This window comes from Hypanus sabinus, chromosome 1 (genome assembly GCF_030144855.1).
Source record: "Hypanus sabinus isolate sHypSab1 chromosome 1, sHypSab1.hap1, whole genome shotgun sequence".
NCBI lineage: Eukaryota > Metazoa > Chordata > Chondrichthyes > Myliobatiformes > Dasyatidae > Hypanus > Hypanus sabinus.
The window spans coordinates 102952361-102971587 of record NC_082706.1 but is presented as its reverse complement, the minus strand read 5'-3'; the positions used below and the strand labels follow the sequence as shown (position 1 = coordinate 102971587).

Here is a 19227-nt window from a genome sequence, read left to right as displayed (position 1 = left end):
TTGTGTATTTTTGCATATTTGTATTTATTTCAGAACATCTAATTTTCAGTTCGAATTTGATAAGGCAGCATAAGATACTGCTGTGTTTTGGACACAACTGTTGGAAGGATTGGTCACCTTAGGCATTGCTCAGGCACATGGGAAATGTCGCCTGTCCTGTCTTGTTATTTGTTTTAACCTGAACTGAATTTATTATTGTAAGTGCACTGAAGCTGGTGGATGCTTCTGTTATCAGTAGGCTTAAGCATTATCTAAACTGCCTGTTCGCTAAGATCCTGACCCTCGCTGAACCCAGTTGCTCAAGGGAGGTCATTCAAGGACTTTGTTAAGTGAGCGTCAAAAGGAAAAGGCTTGACTTCTGTCAGTTATCACAGTCTTGCCCCTTATCTTTGAATGAGCATAGGCCATTAGGGCGATGATAAGGGCCAGGAACAGGCCTGCCAAGAGTCAGTGATGGACAGAGGGCATGCCACTGCCAGGTGTGTCCTCAACTGTTTTCAGATAAGTACCATTAGCATCTGCTAGAGCTGCTGCCTTGGAGACGGAGATTTTAAAATGAACCCCCTCAGGTGGATTTACTGTATCTGCGACCTGATCTCCCAGTCACCTTTTCAACCAGAAGTGAAGGGAACCCTTATTGTCCCACAATTCAGAGCAGATTATTTACTTTATGTAGAAATACAACGTGGTCACAGACCCTCCTGGCCTCGTGTGCCCGCGGCGCCGAATTAAACCCCTCTGACCAATTAACCCAATAGCCTGTGCATCTTTGGAATGTGGGAGGAAGCGGGAGGACCCAGGCGAAAATCGCACGGTCATGGGGTGAATGTACATATTCCTTACAAACAGCGGTGGAACTGAAACTGGGTCACTGGCACTTCAATGGTGTTACACCAACCTCTACACGACAGTGCTCCTCAATTACCCTACTCACCCATATGTCTTTGGAATGTGGGTGGAACTGGAGTCTCCAGATGACACTCACATGGTCATGGGGAGAACGTGCAAACTTCTTACAGACGGCGGTGGAATTGATACGGGGTTGCTGGTGCTGTGATGATGTTCCGCTAACCGCTATGCTACCGTGCTGGCCTAATCTTGTTACCCCGTCGTGCACTGTAAGCTCCCAGCAATGGCAAAGAGACTGCCACGTTTCCTATGTTACAGTGGCTACATTTCAAAAGAAAATATGTTACTGGTTGTGAAGCCCCTCGGCTGTCAAAGACAAGTCGATCTTATTGTCAGAGATGTCCAAGCATATTTTATGCATGGAGACACTGGAAAACATACCAGTAGTGACATCACAGACACATACGACTAAATTATACAAAATTTAAGGGGTGGCAACAGCACAACAGAAATGCAGGAATGCTTTTTGTGTCTGATTCCATCTTGTTTGTCACTTCTGTGTCCAGGGTCTGCCAGGTCCCCGAGGACTCCCAGGACGAGATGGGCCACTAGGTCAAAGGGTAAGCCTTGATATTCCATCTGGATGCTAATGGATTTACTCTGTTATCCTGCTTTCGGCCCATTTCTCGTGCAGAGTCAGCACAAGCCTGGGATCTGAGTGGGGTTGTGCATTGGCTTATTGTAGAGCCTAGAACTCTAGAGACTCTGGAGCTTTTTGTTGGGAGTTAGGGGCTATGAATTAGAAAGCCCAAAAGCATTCCCTCTATTGAAATGTATGGACAGTATGCACAGAGAGGACCACCAACACAGGAGGTGCAGTTCCATGGGAGGAAGAACCACATGGGCAGTGCTGAATCAGATACCCTTGTCTCATTGGACGGGATAGGGAAAAAAAAACCGAGTAGAGCTCAAAACAGGCTGCTGATTAGCTATTTTCAATTACTTCTGCTCTCCTGATTGACTTTTACCCATATGCAGTTTAATTTAAAAGTTTAGTATTCATTTGGCAACTGAATTTGACAGCTTGTTTGATTTGACAGACTTCACCAGAGTTTAAGTAACTTCTATCTTGACTGAGTCCCAGACCACTAGGTGCTGTCATTAATTACAACAAGGCCCTGAACACCACGCAGCTTTCAATACGGTTACTGTCAAGTAAATAGAATTAGCATACATCCACCAAGCAAAAAAGACCAGTAAAACCTGCAAGAGAAAGTGGATCATAATCTGTCACTTGCAAAGGACATACCATCAGGACTGACAAAGATTAGGTAAATGGTTAATCTGATTATTATACCCAAGTGCTATTGTGTTCTAATGTTTGAAGTTAATATAGGGGGAAATTGGGTTAGCTGCATCTTTTTCACAATGCCTATTGTACACACTTACCACCTCTCGTGGTCTGGTACAGGTTTCCCCCGCTATCCAAAAGTACAGCGTTCCTATGAAACCTTTCGTAAGCCGGATTGGCGTAAAACGAAGAAGCAAATACCATTAATTTATATGGGAAAAATTTTTAAGCATTCCCAGACCCAAAAAATAACCTACCAAATAGCACATAAAACCTAAAATAAAACTAACATACAGTAAAAGTAGGAATGATATGATAAATACACAGCCTATACAAAGTAGAAATAATGTATGTGCAGTGTAGTTTCATTTACCAGAATTGGAAAGATTTAGCCAAAACCGATTTGTAGAAAAAAAAATCGGCACGTACACGCATGTGCACACACCTGCCTGTGCAAGGCTTCACTGTCATGGTAGTCTTTCTCGGGGTAAACACAAGTTTAAAGCAGGCGCCCTTTTTCCGTCAAAGCGATAATCCTCTTCGGATATCTTTCAGTTAGCAAAAACAGGTACTAATGTAGGTCTTTCATAAAAGCGAAGTGGCATAAAGCAGGTGGACACCTGTACCACCCATCATACACCACCTCTGCTCCCTCATGACCAGATATAATCCATCAAACACCGTCCCCTTCCATCTATATCTGCCCCTGCCCTTCCCCCATCCCCCCTACTCCAACCCCTCACCCCTGGCCTTTTCCCTCTCTCCGATCTTCCCTGAAGTCACAGTTCCTGTTTCGAGGAGGTCTCCTTCCATATCATCACTTCACCAGGCTGTGTGAGGATTTGATTCCCACTCTTCACCACAGATGGTTCATAACCTAATTGGCTGTGACGTCCAAGGTTTCCTCAGCTGGCTTGACGTTTGGGAATAGATTATCAAGCCAAAAAGTATGTACTGCGAGGGCCACAACACAGGGAGCTGAATCATGATATGTAGGGGTTGGAGTCCTGCGATGGATTCCTGATCACAAAACCCAGGGCGGTGCTCAGTAATGCAGCACTGAGAGAGTGCGTCACAATTAAAGGAGCAAGTTGTAAGGCAGATTTTAAACCCTGCTTTCCCTTCCGAATGAATATAAATCATTCTTCAAAAAAATCAGTACTTCAAAAAAGAGTCTAATCAATGGTGTTGCGGGATGAATATTAATCCCTCAAAAACCATTAAAAGGGGATATCTCAGCATTACCACACTGCCTTTGGTGGGAGGGTGCTCTGCACAAATTGCCTGTCACATTTTGTACATTATAGCATGTACCTTCAGAAATATTTTATTAGATATAGAGACTTTTAGGACATCTAAGGTTCTTAAAGGTGCTATAGAAATGTACTGCAAGTTCTTCCTGTCATGACGTTAACCAAAATGTGGAAATTCATAAAATTTAATTTATTGATTCCACAAACCACTTTAGTTGCAATTGAAGTGAATTGTCTGTGGGCTTAAATATGTCAGTATGAGTTCATATTTGCAAAATCATGCAATGACTTCTGCCATCAACTTTTGATCCAGGGTCCCATGGGTAAAGATGGATCTGTTGGGCCACCAGGTTCACCTGGGCCAGTGGTGAGTCCATCTGCATGCTTCATCTACTGTAGTCGGACATAAGTATTTAACACTGTTAATTTTTCAGGGGCGACGAGGTATGGAGGGTCCTCTGGGACCATTTGGTTTTCCAGGTAGGAGGGTAAGTTTATTTTATGTAGCTAAGGAATAACACCATAAAATCCTTGGAATTGGCTGCACCTTTGCATCCCATCATTCCAACATAGTACTTTATATCTGATCAAGTACCCATTTATCCAAGGAGAGGGCTGTTACCTGTTGGCTTTGTGTGCACCTACTGAACATTTCAAGTTATGAAATACACTCTTGGCCCTGAAGCACAGCAATGTTCTGGGATCACTTTGTTTTCTGCCAGGCTTTCTTTATAAAACATGTTGTGTTTACTTCTAATATGCTTCAATGGCTTCCTATAAAGATTGGTCCCACTTGATTCAAAAACTGACCTCTCTTAGTGGTTCATTTCCTTCAATATCTTAATCATCCTTCAACTTTACCACATTGTTTGTCTGCATGGATAATCACCACCACCCGTACTTGTCTCTTCATCTTCTCACTTCCTGAATCCTGGCCATGCCTGTTTATAAATTGCCTTAGAATTAGCTCCAGCTGTAACAGTTTAAGGCATCAGCTCGACACCACCTTCACAAGGGGAGTTAGCAAAGGGCAATGAATGCTGGCCCTTCCAGAAACCTTTTGAATTCACAAATAAAATCCCAGGGAGGCTTCTTTGGGATTATTCACCTCAGAAGCACACCTGTTGTGTGAACTGGATCCATTATCTAATTTTTAACTCCTTGTTTTGAATGAAATACACTCTGGGAAACTCAATGTTGGAGTTGCTGCCTGAAGTGTCCACTCTGAACTGGGGTAATATGAGTATCTTTAGTATTCTTCTGCCATTAGGTGACATCCTTCAATACAACACCATTACACTAGCATTTCTACAAGAAATAAAGGTGAATTAGTAGAGAAGACTAGCTTTCCCAATCTCCCTGCATAGGCCTACCCTCTGTTTACTCTGTCTACCCATTCATTGGATTCAGCCAATCTGTCAAGAATTAGGATCTGAAGACAGGACACTATTATTATTACTACAGGCAAAATTAACATATGGCCTCTGGTTTCTGAACCCACATTCCCAACATGCATTCCTTGTCTATGAGGCACAGTCCACCTGTGGGTTAACAAGGCTCTCATCATTTGATTCCTCTTTACGGACTCTATGTGATTCTATGGATATTGGCAACACTTCACTCCTTGGCCCCATCTTGTTCCAGATTCCAGATGGTGGATCTTGAATATTCAATTCCAGAGTGGCCCCTTTCACACACTCCTGCTGTGACTTCCCTTAAATGGACTTTGCTCTCCAAGCACCAGGGCATTTGTAGCACCCGCCCTGTAACTGAGTGCCATCATTCAGAGTGATTGGCAGGAATGTGCAGTCTTATAGACCACTCATAAGAAATTGACAACAAAAAAATCCTGGTGAATACATGCAGAAAATTCGCCAAAATGCAGTTGGCAAGACAAGAGGAATGCTGAGCTAAATAATGCCAGCTGTATGTTAAATGGTGGCTAATATGTCTGAATTGTGGTACTTGGCAGATATTACAAAGTAGTAACATTTATCATCTTGGGATCACCCTGTTGCTCATTCTAATGCAGATATCTTGGAAGTTAATTGGGTCTTTATTTACCACCATGGACCCAATCCAATGCTTAAATTGCTTAATGCATGAACTGATATTTCTGCATATGCTTCCTAATGGAATGCAGTGGCATTGTTCATTAACATGTAAGCAAGCTCAGCACCAAATTCATCCACACCAGCCTCTCAGGGCGCTATTCAAAGGAGCTAAAATCAGAGAAAGCTGCTGATCCCGTAATTTCTGCTTCCCAAGTTCAAACTGAGGTTCCACAGTGAGTAGGAAGACAAAGGAGATCAAAGATGCTGGAATCTGGAACAAGAATTAGCAAGTTTGAAGTATATTAGTGCTGTGCCTCTCTGCCTGCTCGAGGTGCAGAACTCCATACTTTCAATTCAGACCACAAAACCATAACCACCTATGGCTAAAGACAGACCAATGGAGAGTGACACCTATCTTCAGCTCTTCATGTTTAAGCCAGAGAAGAAATATCCATATATCATTCTGGAATCCAAATTAAATACCTCACTACAGGTTAAGTTTGGAGTAAATTTGTTGCCCCAGACCAGAACTGGGACATAAGCAAGCTGACTATGAGTATTGTTCAATTTTAACATTGGTTTAAAGACTTGTACTCAAGCTAATGGCCAGCTCTAACCAGCTAAATGTGAGAATGTGATGAAGCTAACAGCACCTCAACTCTGCATATAATAACAGAGCATGGAGGATCTCTGGATCTGACACAACCATCTCATTGTAATAACAACCTGCACATTTGTGCAAATCCCTTGAGGGTTTGTAGGCTTCCTCAAGGTGAAACTATGAGCTACCTCTTTTTAAAAAAAACTTTCATTGCTCCAACCATAACATCCTGGATTGGAGACAGATATAAATAAAGCAATGCACAATCTCCGGTGTGCTCATCCATTTAATTTGGATATAAAGGGTAAGATTGGGACAAGGTTACTGAGCAGAGTCCTTAATGCATTGATTTAGCTTTCATTTTTCCAATATCTTTTGCATTGATTTTGTTATTTATTTTTTGTTTCAGCACTTAGAATATAGAACACTACAGCACAGCACAGGCCCCTCAGCTTACAACGATGTGCTGACCATAGGGCCTACTCTAAGATCAATCCGATCCTTCCCTCCCACATAGCCCTACCGGAGAGCTTCTTAAAAATCCCTAATCTATTTGCCTGTAGCACCTGAAGAGTTACATGCCTTTAATTACAGATTTTTTATATTAAACTTTGTGAACAATGTCAACACATTAGGAAATGTAACAACTTTTTCACAATAGGAGGGGAGGAAAGGGAGCTGAGGCCTCAGTCTACTTCCAGGGTTTAGTAAATATCCAGAGGTGTGATTTACCAAATTCATTTGCTGCATAATACCTTTGACTCTTGTTTCAAAGAACTTGGATGAGACCCTCTATGCTTCGTACAATGTCTTTGTTTGTGTTTGATTATTTATATGATTATACTGTATATTGTTTAAAAGATCTATCTCGCTACCTTTGTTCCGTTATCCTTGACAGTTGCTTGTAATATATTTGCAAACCAGAAATCCCATGTTTTGTGATTAAAAGTCTGTATTCTCTTGAAATTCCCAAGTTACATTGTTAATAATACAGGCAACACCCAACAATGAATATTTATAAACATTAAACATTAAAAGCATCCCACCCCGTCAGTTCTGTGATAGCCTTTTTTCCCCCAGAAAGAATATTGATGCTATGAGTGAAAGCACTAAGGTGTTTCTTTTAAGGGGAGACATCTGTGAATTAACTCCTTTATCAACAATTTTATACTGGTTACCAATTACATTCCTGGCTATTAAAATTATTTTTTGTTCATTTTGTATGTCTTTTCTGCACTATTATTCTAACTATTTTTTAAAGAGTACAGGTCTTCACTGTAAACATCTAGAAAAGGTATTTTAAACATCTATTATTAAATATCTTTATAGTGATAAATATTATTATATAAAATGTAAAAATAGCTAATGCTCAAATGTATAATGCTTTTAAAATTTTTCTTTTTGGATCATTTTGCAACATTTTCATTTGATGTTTTTGAAGATCGTCGACTACATGGAAAATAATAATGCAAATGAAACAATGGCAGAGTTTGCTTTGAGAGCCTCAAGTTTTCCTGATGCTCATAATAAAGTTAAATGTTCATTTCCTTTCCCCTGTGAGGCAGCCAGTTTTGATGCAAGGTCTTTACGAGCCCCATATCTGTCTGAATCAATATGCTTAAAGCAGTTAGTGCATCTGTGCTGTGGAATTAATGTTGCATTGAATGACCTCATAGGGGAGTCCAGGAGTCCCAGGTTCCCCTGGAGCTGCAGGAAGTCCCGGTCCTCAGGGCGACATAGGACCTCCCGTAAGTAGAACGTCTACTTGTTGTACCTCTGCCAATGATAAAGCATTGTTCAACTGGAATTAGAGGAAAAATGACGCAGAAAACTAATTTCTTATTCCAGTGACGGGATATCAGTAGGAATGTGTTGTGATAGGCCAGCATTTGAATATTTTGAGCAAGAAACAGATGTGCAGATGCTTTTTTTTTGTTCTGACTGGATAATCATTGCAGCAGAGCCACAGATGTTCTCTTAGACTTGAAATACACAACGAATTGGATGATAAGCATCACACGGTATTTCTATCTCCGGTGATGGGATGGCTTTATTGGCATTTTACCTTTGAATGTATCTGGCTTTGTGTGGACTTCAGCACATAGAATATTGAACATTACTGCATGGAGACAGTCCCTTTGCCCCGCGATGTTTGTGCCAAGCACAATGTTGAATTAAACTAAATTTCTTCTGACTGCAAAGGAACCATATTCCGCCCCCCCATTTTCTCCATACTTGTGCGTCTCTCTAACAGCCTCTTAAATGCCACGACCATATATTCCAGCACCTCCCATGGCAGCCCGTTCCATGCACCTAACGCTCCTATTGTTTAAAAAGAAACTTGTCCTGGCATTTCTAACCCAGAAAAAAATATTTTGATCTTCTATCTTATCTGTGCCTCTCATAGTTTTATAAACTTCTATCACATCTCCCCTCAGCCTCCTTCACTCCAGAGATGACAACCCAAATTTGTCCAACCTCCCTTTATTGCATATTCCCTTTAATCCAGGCAAAATCCTGGTTAACACACACAAAAAGGCTGAAGGAACTCAGCAGGCCAGGTAGCATCTATGGAAAAGAGTAAGCAGTTGATGTTTTGGGCTGAGACCCTTCATCAGGACTCATTAGGATTTTCTTACCTTGTTTATTCTTTTCTGTAGGTGCCCCCTGGCCTGCTAAGTTCCTCCAGCATTTCATGTGCATTGTTTGGATTTTCTGGTCAAAATCCTTGCTAATCTCTGCTGTGACTTTTTCAAAGTCTCCTTTTTCATCCTACAACAGAGTGATCAGAAATGTTCACGATATTCTCAAGTACTGCCTAACCAAAGGTTTATAAAGAAAGCTATGAAGTCTGGTGAAGCCCACCGTTCTGGGTGGAATTGAGGGGGAGTTGGTCATATTTGTGACATGACCTGCCACCTCTAGTTGCCTTATACCACACAACATAGCTATGTCCATCCTCATGATCCTTGGTCTCTTTACCCATCACAGCTTCTATAACTGGGAAACACTAACGTTCCAGGAAGATGGAAGTGCTCAATTTCATTCTGATCAAAAGCCTCTTGGACATTGATCTTCAGATCCCGGGAGTCTGAGCCAGAAAGTGTGTGTCATGACTCCCCGTCCCCCAGTGCAGAACTTTCTTGGAAGTTTTCCATCTACTTTTCCATTAGCACTAGGAAAAGTTGGTATTCCAGGAATGGATTCCTGGCCCCAACTGATCTGATCTTGAACAACTGAAAGAGCGAAAAATTGTCCCATTTGCCATTTTATTTCCAGCACAGAGTTCTTCCCTCAGGGCCACAGGGGCTTTGCCCTCTTCTTCAGCTGTGCTTCTCAGAGCTGGTGCCTGGAGACTTCCAATATGTTATGTCCATTCATTAAGTCAGTAGGTCCTGGTTTCAGAAGTGGGGTCCACCATCCATACGTTACAAGTTCTGAGTGTAGCATTGGATGACTTCTGTATCCCTACTCTCCAGTTGACACCTGTTGCTAAAGCTGTATTTAATGTAATACAGTGGTTTTAACAATTCAGTTCCAAGTGTATTGATGCGCCAGTGTCACTGAAGAATGAGAACCCAATTTGTAAGATTCTATTATGTTATCAAAAGGCAATGAACAAGCCAACAGATTCTGCCCAGTCTGAATACTGAAGAGGCCAAACTAAATAAACATTCCCTCAGTTAATTACACTCTACAATATACTTGACATATCTGGAGCTTCCTCACTTGCAATAGTTCTAGCCAAAGTTTGCTTGAAGTTGTTGTTTCTCTGTTAGATGCTAATTTAGAGCAAACTTTCCCAATCAGTCAGCAGACACTATCTATTCATTACAGCCACAGAAATGATCTATCCCACACAAAGAAAGCAACTTTACAAAGTTGTAAGTTTCTTTGAAGGGTCGGCGAATGTGACCCTGGCATGAACAAATTTGCTGAAAATGCTTGCTTTTAATTTGGATGAAGTCACATGGATCTGATCTTCAGTGGGAATTTTAAACAAAGACAGTCATTGTGTGGAAAATGAGGAAAGTTACTGATTGAAATCCATAAGAATTGTGTATCAGGAAACCCAGTAATTGCTGGCGTGTAATAGATTTGCTCTATTTAGCTAAAGTCAGGCTTCTGACAATGAATTATGTCTCCTTGTCTTTGGGATAACAAGTGATTCAGGAACACAGAACAGTTTGACATTACCTCTTTGGAAAATATGGGCTCCCTATTCTCATGAATTAGTGGCTGCAGGACCAATGATTAGAATGTTTTCCTTGAATAGTTATGTAGAATGTCACAGGAGGGCATTTAGCCCATCACATGCTGCTAGCACCCAGCAGAAGATTCCATCACTCCATTCTCCATCTCATTTCCACTATTTATTTTCTCTCATGTTCCATCGACTCCTCTTTTATTACTTCGAAACTTAACTAGACTACCATAATTTACAGTGGCCAGTTAACCAAGCAGCACATCTTTGGAATGTGGGAGGAAATTGGAGCACCTGGAGTCAACCCACACAGTCACAGGGAGAGCAAGCAAACACCGACAGTATCCAAGGTCAGGATTGGAGCTGTGAGACACCAGCTCGACCTCTTGTGCTGTCCCTTCATTGGTGTTCTACTTGGATCAGAGAGCTTTGGGTTGACTTAGTTCTGGTTTTTCAGTACCTTTGACACCAGTGAGAGTAATCTGTGGCTTACAAGGATATTCTTACTCCCCAAGAAGCTCAAAATCTGAGCATTGGGGCTAGCTATGAATGATCAGTCCAAGCAGGGAACGTTAGAATGTTTTGCAAATGCTTTGCAAAATGTTTTGCAAACTGACAATGGCTCAGAGCTACAAGGATTCAGGATTTGTTGAAGTCACAAAATCTTTGCAAAATCCTCTACATTCCATTGTCAGTTAGATTTTCTTTTTAGAATACTTCAACAGACTTGCACGATATACATCACTGTTCCTGTAATCCAGCTGTTAATACACAAGAACACATTGAGTAAATGGGAAACTAGGAAAATGAGAAGTGACCTGACTGGACATTACCTCTTACAGATGAATCTATAAGTCACTCTAATCTTCCTCAACAATGGAATACTACAGATCACCTCTTGCACTAACATGGACTTGTTTCTAACTGCGTCTTTGCATTAGTATCTTATTTTGCACATTCTTTTTCCCCAGGGAAGATTTAACTAACATATGGGTGCATAATTTTAAGGTGACTGGAGGAAAGTATAGTGGGGATGTCAGTTTCCCACATAGAGAGTAGTAGGTGCCGGGAACTTGCTACTGGGATGGTGGTAGAGGGAGATACATTAAGAGGTGTTCAGATAGGCACACGGATGAAAGAAAAATGGAGGGCTATGTGGAAGGGAAGTATTAGGTTGATCTTGGAGTAGGTTAAAGGTTGGCACAACACTCTGTGCTCTACTAATCTGTTTTTAGTGATTTTAAGTAACTGAAGGGGTCTCCCTTGTGGAAGTCCAGAGAGAGTATGTGTGAAAACAAAAGGCAGGAAGAAATGAACAGCAGATTCTGTGGGAAAGTCAAACTTGAGTTTATTGTCATATGAATAATATATGTATACACAAGCGTAAAGAAAAACTTACAGCATTAGAGACACAGCATTCATGTGAAAACATTAACATACATTCTACCCAGTTGGAACAAGAATAAAAGACCATTGTAGTGCTAAGTGGCCATGGTGTCACTATATTTGAGGCAGTGATTAGAGCTGTTCTGGTTGGTTCAAGAAAAAGAATGAAATGAGAAGGGGCAGGATAGAAATGAGAGAAGGAAAGGAATTAGCGAAGGCAAGCCAGTCTCAACGGCTGTTTCTGTGGTGTAGACTCTAGGTGTCTGTTGTCTCTAAACTTCATATATTTGTTTAATCTACTCTTAATTCTATTGCAGGGTCCTCCTGGTCTGAAAGGAGAAAGGGGCCCAAGGGTAAGTCTGGATAAACTAGTTTTAAATAATGTTATGCTAGAATGAACTACATGGGATTTACTGTGCAGTAGCATAAGTGCCTGCTTTGACAGTTTTATTTTGATTACATGGTAATCTGTAGAATGGTGTATTAAACTAGCAGTTAATAAATTAAAACAAAAATCGCTGTCTTATTGACGTGGTCTTTGATGGCAGTTCTTTACTGAACTGCTGGGAGTACAGGTTTCAGGACTCCCACATGAAAGCAGTGGTTTCAAACTTCCTGGCTAGGCTCTCTTTGCTCTGTGAACAGCTCCTAAACTTTTCTGGTGATTTCCTGCTGCAGTATACCACCCTCCATGTGGAATCCAGGAATAGAGGTCTTCCTGCCTTTTCTTAGCTTTCCTGTTGGAGAGGATGTACTTGGGGATTGTTCAATGTACTGGTCACGGAGAATGTATCTCTGGTGATGCAGGAGTGAACATCTCATTGGTTCTGGGTTATTGGCAGACATTCAGTGATCAAATCCTGGCCATCCCGAACTGGATTGACCAGGTCAGATAGGTTAAAACCAGGTTGCCCAGGCTAGTGTGGTGTGTTCCCTTATGACTCATGTTTGTGTGTGTTCATAGAGAGAACTTATGGTCATGCTGGAATGTATGGTCAACACTTGCAGGCTACTCTCAGTACATCCTTGGGTGAATTGGTTGTTAATACAAGTCACACATTTTACTGTATGTTTCCATATGCACAATAAATAAATCTGAATCTTACAGATAGAAAAATACTTTTCTTTTGAAACTCACAAGCACCCTTCCCTCTTTGGGAAAGCACATTTTCCCAAAACTCATTGGGACCCTGTTTCCTGCAGGCTATTTAAACTTGCTATGTTCACTAGAAAATGTATTATAACATGGTGTAACGTCTAAAGAAAAAGTAAATTCAAACTGTTGGGGTATCAATGCCAATTACATCCAGTCGTCCAGAGAATTTGCCAGAGTGGCATCGCCATTCGTGGTCTTGTGGACACAATCCATTCAATTATAACCTTAGAATTTAAAGACAAGACAGTACTTTTATTGGAGCAATGATGTACTGTGAATGGCAGTGGATGTTCTTTGTGAATCTGTTTCAGGGAGTAGGCTGGAGTGTTGAAGACTTAATGCCTTTTGTTTCTCTTGCGGGTGTTTAAAGGGTGTCCCTTCTATAAAATAGCACTGAGAAGAGGCAGATAATGCCCTCTGGGTAAAATTGCTCCTGGCATTTCCACCTGTGTGAATTCATTGGAGAAGTGAACATAGGACTGTACTCCTACTGAACCACGGTTGATCTACAACCACAGATAACTATAGCTATGGAATCTATATTACAACAAAACGAAAGGATTTATTCAGTACTTCTAACATAGTAAAACTTTCTAAGTGCCTCTCAAATTGAGAGTGACAGTAAAGGCAATTACATGTTGTGGAAAAGAGTAATACTAAAGGAAGGAAGATAGGAGAAGCTGAGTTATCTTGAGGGAATGCTGGAGTGTGGAGCCTAACACTGGTAAGCAGGACCACCACTGGTGGAAGTGGAGGGTGTGGAAGAAGTTGGAACAAGGGAATTGATGAGAGGCTGAAGGGTTTTATAGGACTGGAGCTGGTTAGAGAGAGAAAGTTGACTTTGACCACTAGTGTTAACCATATTAGAGTTATGCTGCCATCTGTCCTCGCATTACATCAGAGAGGGACTGTAGAAGAGAGTGAGAGAGAGAAAGAGAAAGTCTTTGGAGTTAGAATAAAAGTAAGAATGAGAGAGATAGTTCACTTTTGAAATTCACCAGGGCTTTCTCCAAAAGTCACTGGGACCCTGTTTCCCAAGACCCTCACACTTTAAAATTTACTGGGTTCAGTGGAACATTATAAAATGGTGTAGCATCTAAAATAAGTGAATTTAACTAGTATGTGGGTATTAATGGAAATAATATTCAATAGACTGGAGAATTTGCTAGTGTGGCACTGATTTTAAAATATTGTGGTCTTTAAAATGGTGAAACTATCTATCAGGAGATGAATTCAGGTACTATCTCCTGGTGTTAGGTGATGGCTGCCGCAGAAAAATTATTCTTCCTCTGGTTTTCGGAACAGTTGATGAAGAGATTTTGATCAAATGTAAAACACAACTGGTACTTTCTCAGTCTGTGGCTTCTACAGGGCTCGTTGAAATAGACTTACAAGGAACATACAATAAATAATTGCCAGAGGCCTTGGAAATAGTAAAAAAAAGTGTGTTCTAAGGTTATGGTTTGAATGCACCATGTCCATAAGGCTATAATTATTTTTCTCTCTTGTAGGCTTAACGACTTTATACTTCATCCAATAGGGATTATGTGTTGGGGAACCAATGAGGGTAGAGTTTATCTTGGACCTCGTGCAATGAGAAATTGATGTTCTTGTAAAGGCACTGAAGGAAAAAGTTACCATATTGCAATGGAATTTTGCATCCCTTTTGTAAGTGGCAAAACTCTGTCCTAAAGCTAAACAGATCATGAAGTTATGATGGGAGAGTTGGCTTTGATTGATTGGAAAGTATGGTGGACAGCCCATGACCAGAATTTGCAGAAATACAATCTTTTAGGGCATCGAAGCCCCAGCAGGAGAACTGGTCCATTCATGACTGCCAAGAGAATTAAAGGTGGTATTAAGTCCAAGATGAGGACTGTAAAGTTGCCAGAATTACAGGAGGCCTGAGGATTAGGAGGATTTTAGGCTCGGTGAATGAGGGTCAACAACTGTTAAAGAAACTCTGGCTAGAATATGAGTTAACTGGCAAGAAATCTAAAAGTGGGCTGTTAAAAGGTGTGTAAAAGGAAAAAGATGAGTGAAAGTTAACATGGGTTCCTTGCAGAAAGTAGGGGAATAAGATTGTGGCAGTAGAATTAAACAACTTAAGAAACCCCTCAGTGAACCCAGAGAACAAAGAGCTTAGTGACAATGAGGAACTGTAAAAACCTGAAGGAAGTGAAAGCTCTTGATTAGTCATGGGGTCAAAGGTATCTGGGAAAAGGCAGGAGAATGGGTTGAGCGAGATGATAAATCAACCACGATGGAATGGAAAAGAAGACTTGTTTGGCTGAATGGCCTATTTCTGCTCCTATGTCTTATGGTCTTAAGGAAATAAGTGGAAAAAGTGGAGAGTTTGTTGAGATTGTGATCCAATAAATGCCAAGGACTTGAAGACTTGCATCCCAAAGCTTTGAAAGAGTGATTAGATATAGTGAACGACTTGGGTATTACCTTCTTGGGGTTTTAAGAATAACAGTTGAAAAAAGAGATAAAAATTGGCAAGTACTGAGCAACAGACACAAAGTTCCAGAGAAGCTCTGCAGGTTTAGTAGCATCTATGGGGGGGGGGGGGGGGCGGGAGACGAACAGTGGACATTTTGGGCTGAGACCCTTCGTTAGGACTGGAAAGGGACAGAAGCCAGAATGAAAGGGAGGGGGAAAGGCAGGAGGGCAAGTAGGCTAAAATAGGTGAATCCAGGTGGTGGGGAAGGGAGATGGAAGGAAATGAATTGGGAAGTACTGATTTTGTAGACTAACGCCAATAATAGGAAAAATGTTGGAGTTAATGAAATATGTAATATCAGAACATCTTGAAAAGAATAATGGGATTGAGCTGAGTTCATGTGGAGTTAAGAAAGGAAAGTCGTGTTTGATCATGTTTGGAGTTTTAGAGGATGTGAATCTTTGAACATATAAAGGGGATGTGATGCAATTGGACTTCCAGAAGATTTTCCTCAAGGCCCTGTACAGAAGGATGGTCAACAAGTTTAGAACAGATTAGGGTGGGGATAAATTACAAACATGGGTTGAGTATTGGTGATAGGGCATAAAACATGGGAAAAGTAATTCTTTTTCTTGGGTTGACAGGTTGTGACCAGTAGGTTATCAGGTAGTTCGGTGATTGGGTGCTAGTAGATAAAGGTGAAACTACCCATGCCAATACACAAACAGAAAAGCAGAATAGTTTTGAATAGTGACAGATTGGCTAATGCTGATATTCCAAGGGACCTGGGTGATTTTATATACAAGTCACTGAACATCAAAGTGAAGATGCGTACAAGGATTAGGAAAGTTAAAGGTATATTGGCTTCTATTATGAGAGGTCTTACAGGGCCTTGTTGGGGTTGCACCTGGAGTACATGGGCAATTTTGCTCTCCTTATCTACAAAAAGATATAGGTGCAATAGAGGGGAGTGCAGTAATGATTCGCTAGGCTACTTCCTGGATAGGCAGTTCACCATGTGAAGGGACAGATTGGTTAGAATATGCCAGTGTTGAGTTTGGAAGGATGGGGGGATCTAATTGAATTTTGCCTCATTCTCTAGTATTTGATATGGTGGCCTCAGGGAGCTGAACAGTCTAAACCCAAGGGGTATGGGATGTTTAAGACTGAGTTGAGGAGAAATTCCTTCATGCAGAGATTGAAAATCTTTGGAATTCTCCATCCCAATGATCCATGGAAGCTTAAATGCAGAACTCAATAAAAACAGCAATGGAGAGATTTCCAGATATTAAGAGGATCGAGGGGTGGGAGTTAGTATAAGTCAACCTGTAGAACTAACTTGAAGGGCTGAATGGCCTGCCCTTATTTCCAAGAAAACAGGATGAGTAAGTGATCTTGGGCATTTCCACCTATGTAGATCTAATGGGAGAAATTATATTTTAATGTTAGCTCTCTGATATATGGCGCAGTTGTAACCATGGATTATAGTTCTGTATAGTCAACAGAAATGGATGAAATATATCATAGTACAAACAACGTCAGATCAAACTGAATGATGACTTCCCTGGGCGATCGTTGCCGAAGCAGAACCTGTGTTAAACCTGTGTTCTAACAGATTGTGCTTTGTCTCCAAACTAATCTCACAGCCTTCTGCTGTAGCCATTGCATTATTCTGAAAACTGTCGAAGTTTTTTTAGACTCTGCCTAAACCCTTTTTATTGTCGATACCGTTTCAGGGAGACGCCCAGTCACAGGGAATGGTCCGTGTCATTGCCCAGCAAGTGTGTGAGCAGCTTATCCAGAGTGAGTAGTGCTGTGCGGGACCTGTGGGGGATTTGATGGAAGTGGCAAGGGGCTGGCAGAGTGGATAGAGCTGCTGTCACACTGTGTCAGAAGATCCAGGTTCAATCCTGACCTCTTGCGTCATCCATGTGGCGTTTGCGCCTTCTCTCTGTGGGTCCCCTCCACCCCCCCCAAATTGTGTTTATTGACCACTGTAAATTGCCCAATGTGTGGGTAAGTGATAGAATCTGTGGGAAAGTTGTTGAGAAGGTATGGAGAATAAAAAAAATGGGATTGATGTAGTGTTAGTGTGAGTGGCTGATGGTCAACGTGGGCTTAAGGGCCTGTTTCCGTGTTGTGCCTTACTGTGGCACTGCAGGCCTTTGTGATTGTCACACTTCAGCATTTTCTTTATTTTTTCAAATTGTTTGAAAAGACATTTGAGGTGGACAAGATAAGTCAATACCTCAGCTGGCTATACCACAGCGCTACGATGCATCTTAACGTTAGAACTTGCAGCTTTCCACCTCAGAATAAGGTGGCTCCAGCTTGAAGTTCCATTTTTGAAACTGGGACACAAAGTCAGCACACACATTCCGGTAAAGGGCTTTCAGGTCCACCAGGGACGTAAAAGATCCTGTGGTGTTTATTATCTGGAAAAGACTGGGGTTCTCTCTAATGCCCAAAGTCAATATTCATCCCTCATCAAACGAGACCAGAGCAGATCATCTGGTCAGTGCCTCATTGATGTTTGTAAGAGCCAGCTGTTCTTAAACTGACTGCCGCATTTCCTGCATTAGTAACAAATCGCCAACTCTTGTAATGAGTCGAGCAATCAAAGCAGTGTGTCCATGTCTAGTGGGATAGAATTGAAAAGGTTTACACTTGTGCAGCTGTTGTTAGGAGGAAGTGTAATAAACACTTGAAGGGAAATGAGATCAAAGGTGCTGCTCATAGGAAACTCGTGTGAGGTAGAAGGACTACACATGCTTTGTGAAATTCTGTACGGTCCTGTCTACAGATGGTTCAGAGATTAGAAATCATCTATTTCAATAGTGCTGGAATCATTCCTGCAAAGTTGTTGCTTTGTTCTTGGGGCCATGGCAAACTCTGAGCAGGTACCCATAGAATGGGTGTTAATGTCCGGTACTCTCTCTCCTTAGGTCACTTATCACGATACAACTCCATTCTCAACCACGTCCCCAGCAACTCTGTCCAAGTGCGGGCAGCGCCGGGGCCCCCAGGAGAGCCAGGCCGCGAGGGGCCTGCAGGCCCACCAGGAGAACCAGGTCCTCAAGGTCGACCGGGATTCCCCGGTACATCAGGAATACCAGGCCGACCAGGGGAAAGAGGTAACAATATAAATGTTTGGAAGCCCTTCGGCTCACCATGCTGGTGCTAGGCCTTTGAGAAAGCTCCCCAGCTTTTCCCTTAAGGCTCAGTGACAGCTTCTATCCCACTGCTAACACACTCTTGAATGACCTGTTATATGGTAATACTGAGCTTTTGACTTCACAGTCTACCTTGTTGTGGTCTTTGCACTTTACTGTCTACCTACACTGCACTTTCTCTACCTTGTATTCATGTTTTGAAATTATCTTTATGGATTGCATTGAAAATTAAGTTTTTCCACTGTATCTTGTAACTATGACAATAGTAAATTAATACTAATATGTTCCCTTTCCAAGTGGTAACCCAGTTTCCTTCAGGAAGTACTTATAGAACTTACGAACTGTTTGTACTTCTGCCACCCATTCAGGCTGTGCGTTCTAAGTCATTAATCCCTGCTTCAAAATATTTCTCCTCATCTGTTTCTCCCGTGGACTGTTTCAAATTAATGTCTTCTGGTCACTAACACTCCTGCCATTGGGAGCATTTTTTTAAAAAAACTTACTGAAAACATTTCATAATTTTGAACACATCTGTTAAATCTGCCCTTACCTGCTCTCCTGTCAGGAGAATTTCTCTGCTGAGAAAGAAGCAGGTTGCAGCTAACAGAAGGAAAAACAGACGGTGAAGACAGTTTTGGAAACAAGAAATAAAATACTTGTCATTAAAATTCAGCAATGCACCAACCCATGTAGTATTCTCACTACTAATAAGATGGCTGTCAGAACAGATATTAGAATTTGGATATTAATTACC

General features: G+C 41.4%; 1 protein-coding gene across 1 annotated transcript in view; it reads left to right on the top strand.

Moving 5' to 3' along the window:
• Nucleotides 1–19227, top strand: part of col14a1a (collagen, type XIV, alpha 1a) — a 212318-nt gene that overhangs the window by 177840 nt on the left and 15251 nt on the right. Inside the window, exons 40-45 of the mRNA XM_059973127.1 lie at nt 1416–1469; nt 3767–3820; nt 7785–7856; nt 12016–12051; nt 17037–17103; nt 18246–18434. Coding sequence (XP_059829110.1) covers nt 1416–1469; nt 3767–3820; nt 7785–7856; nt 12016–12051; nt 17037–17103; nt 18246–18434 — 472 coding nt within the window. The remainder of the gene's footprint in view (nt 1–1415; nt 1470–3766; nt 3821–7784; nt 7857–12015; nt 12052–17036; nt 17104–18245; nt 18435–19227) is intronic.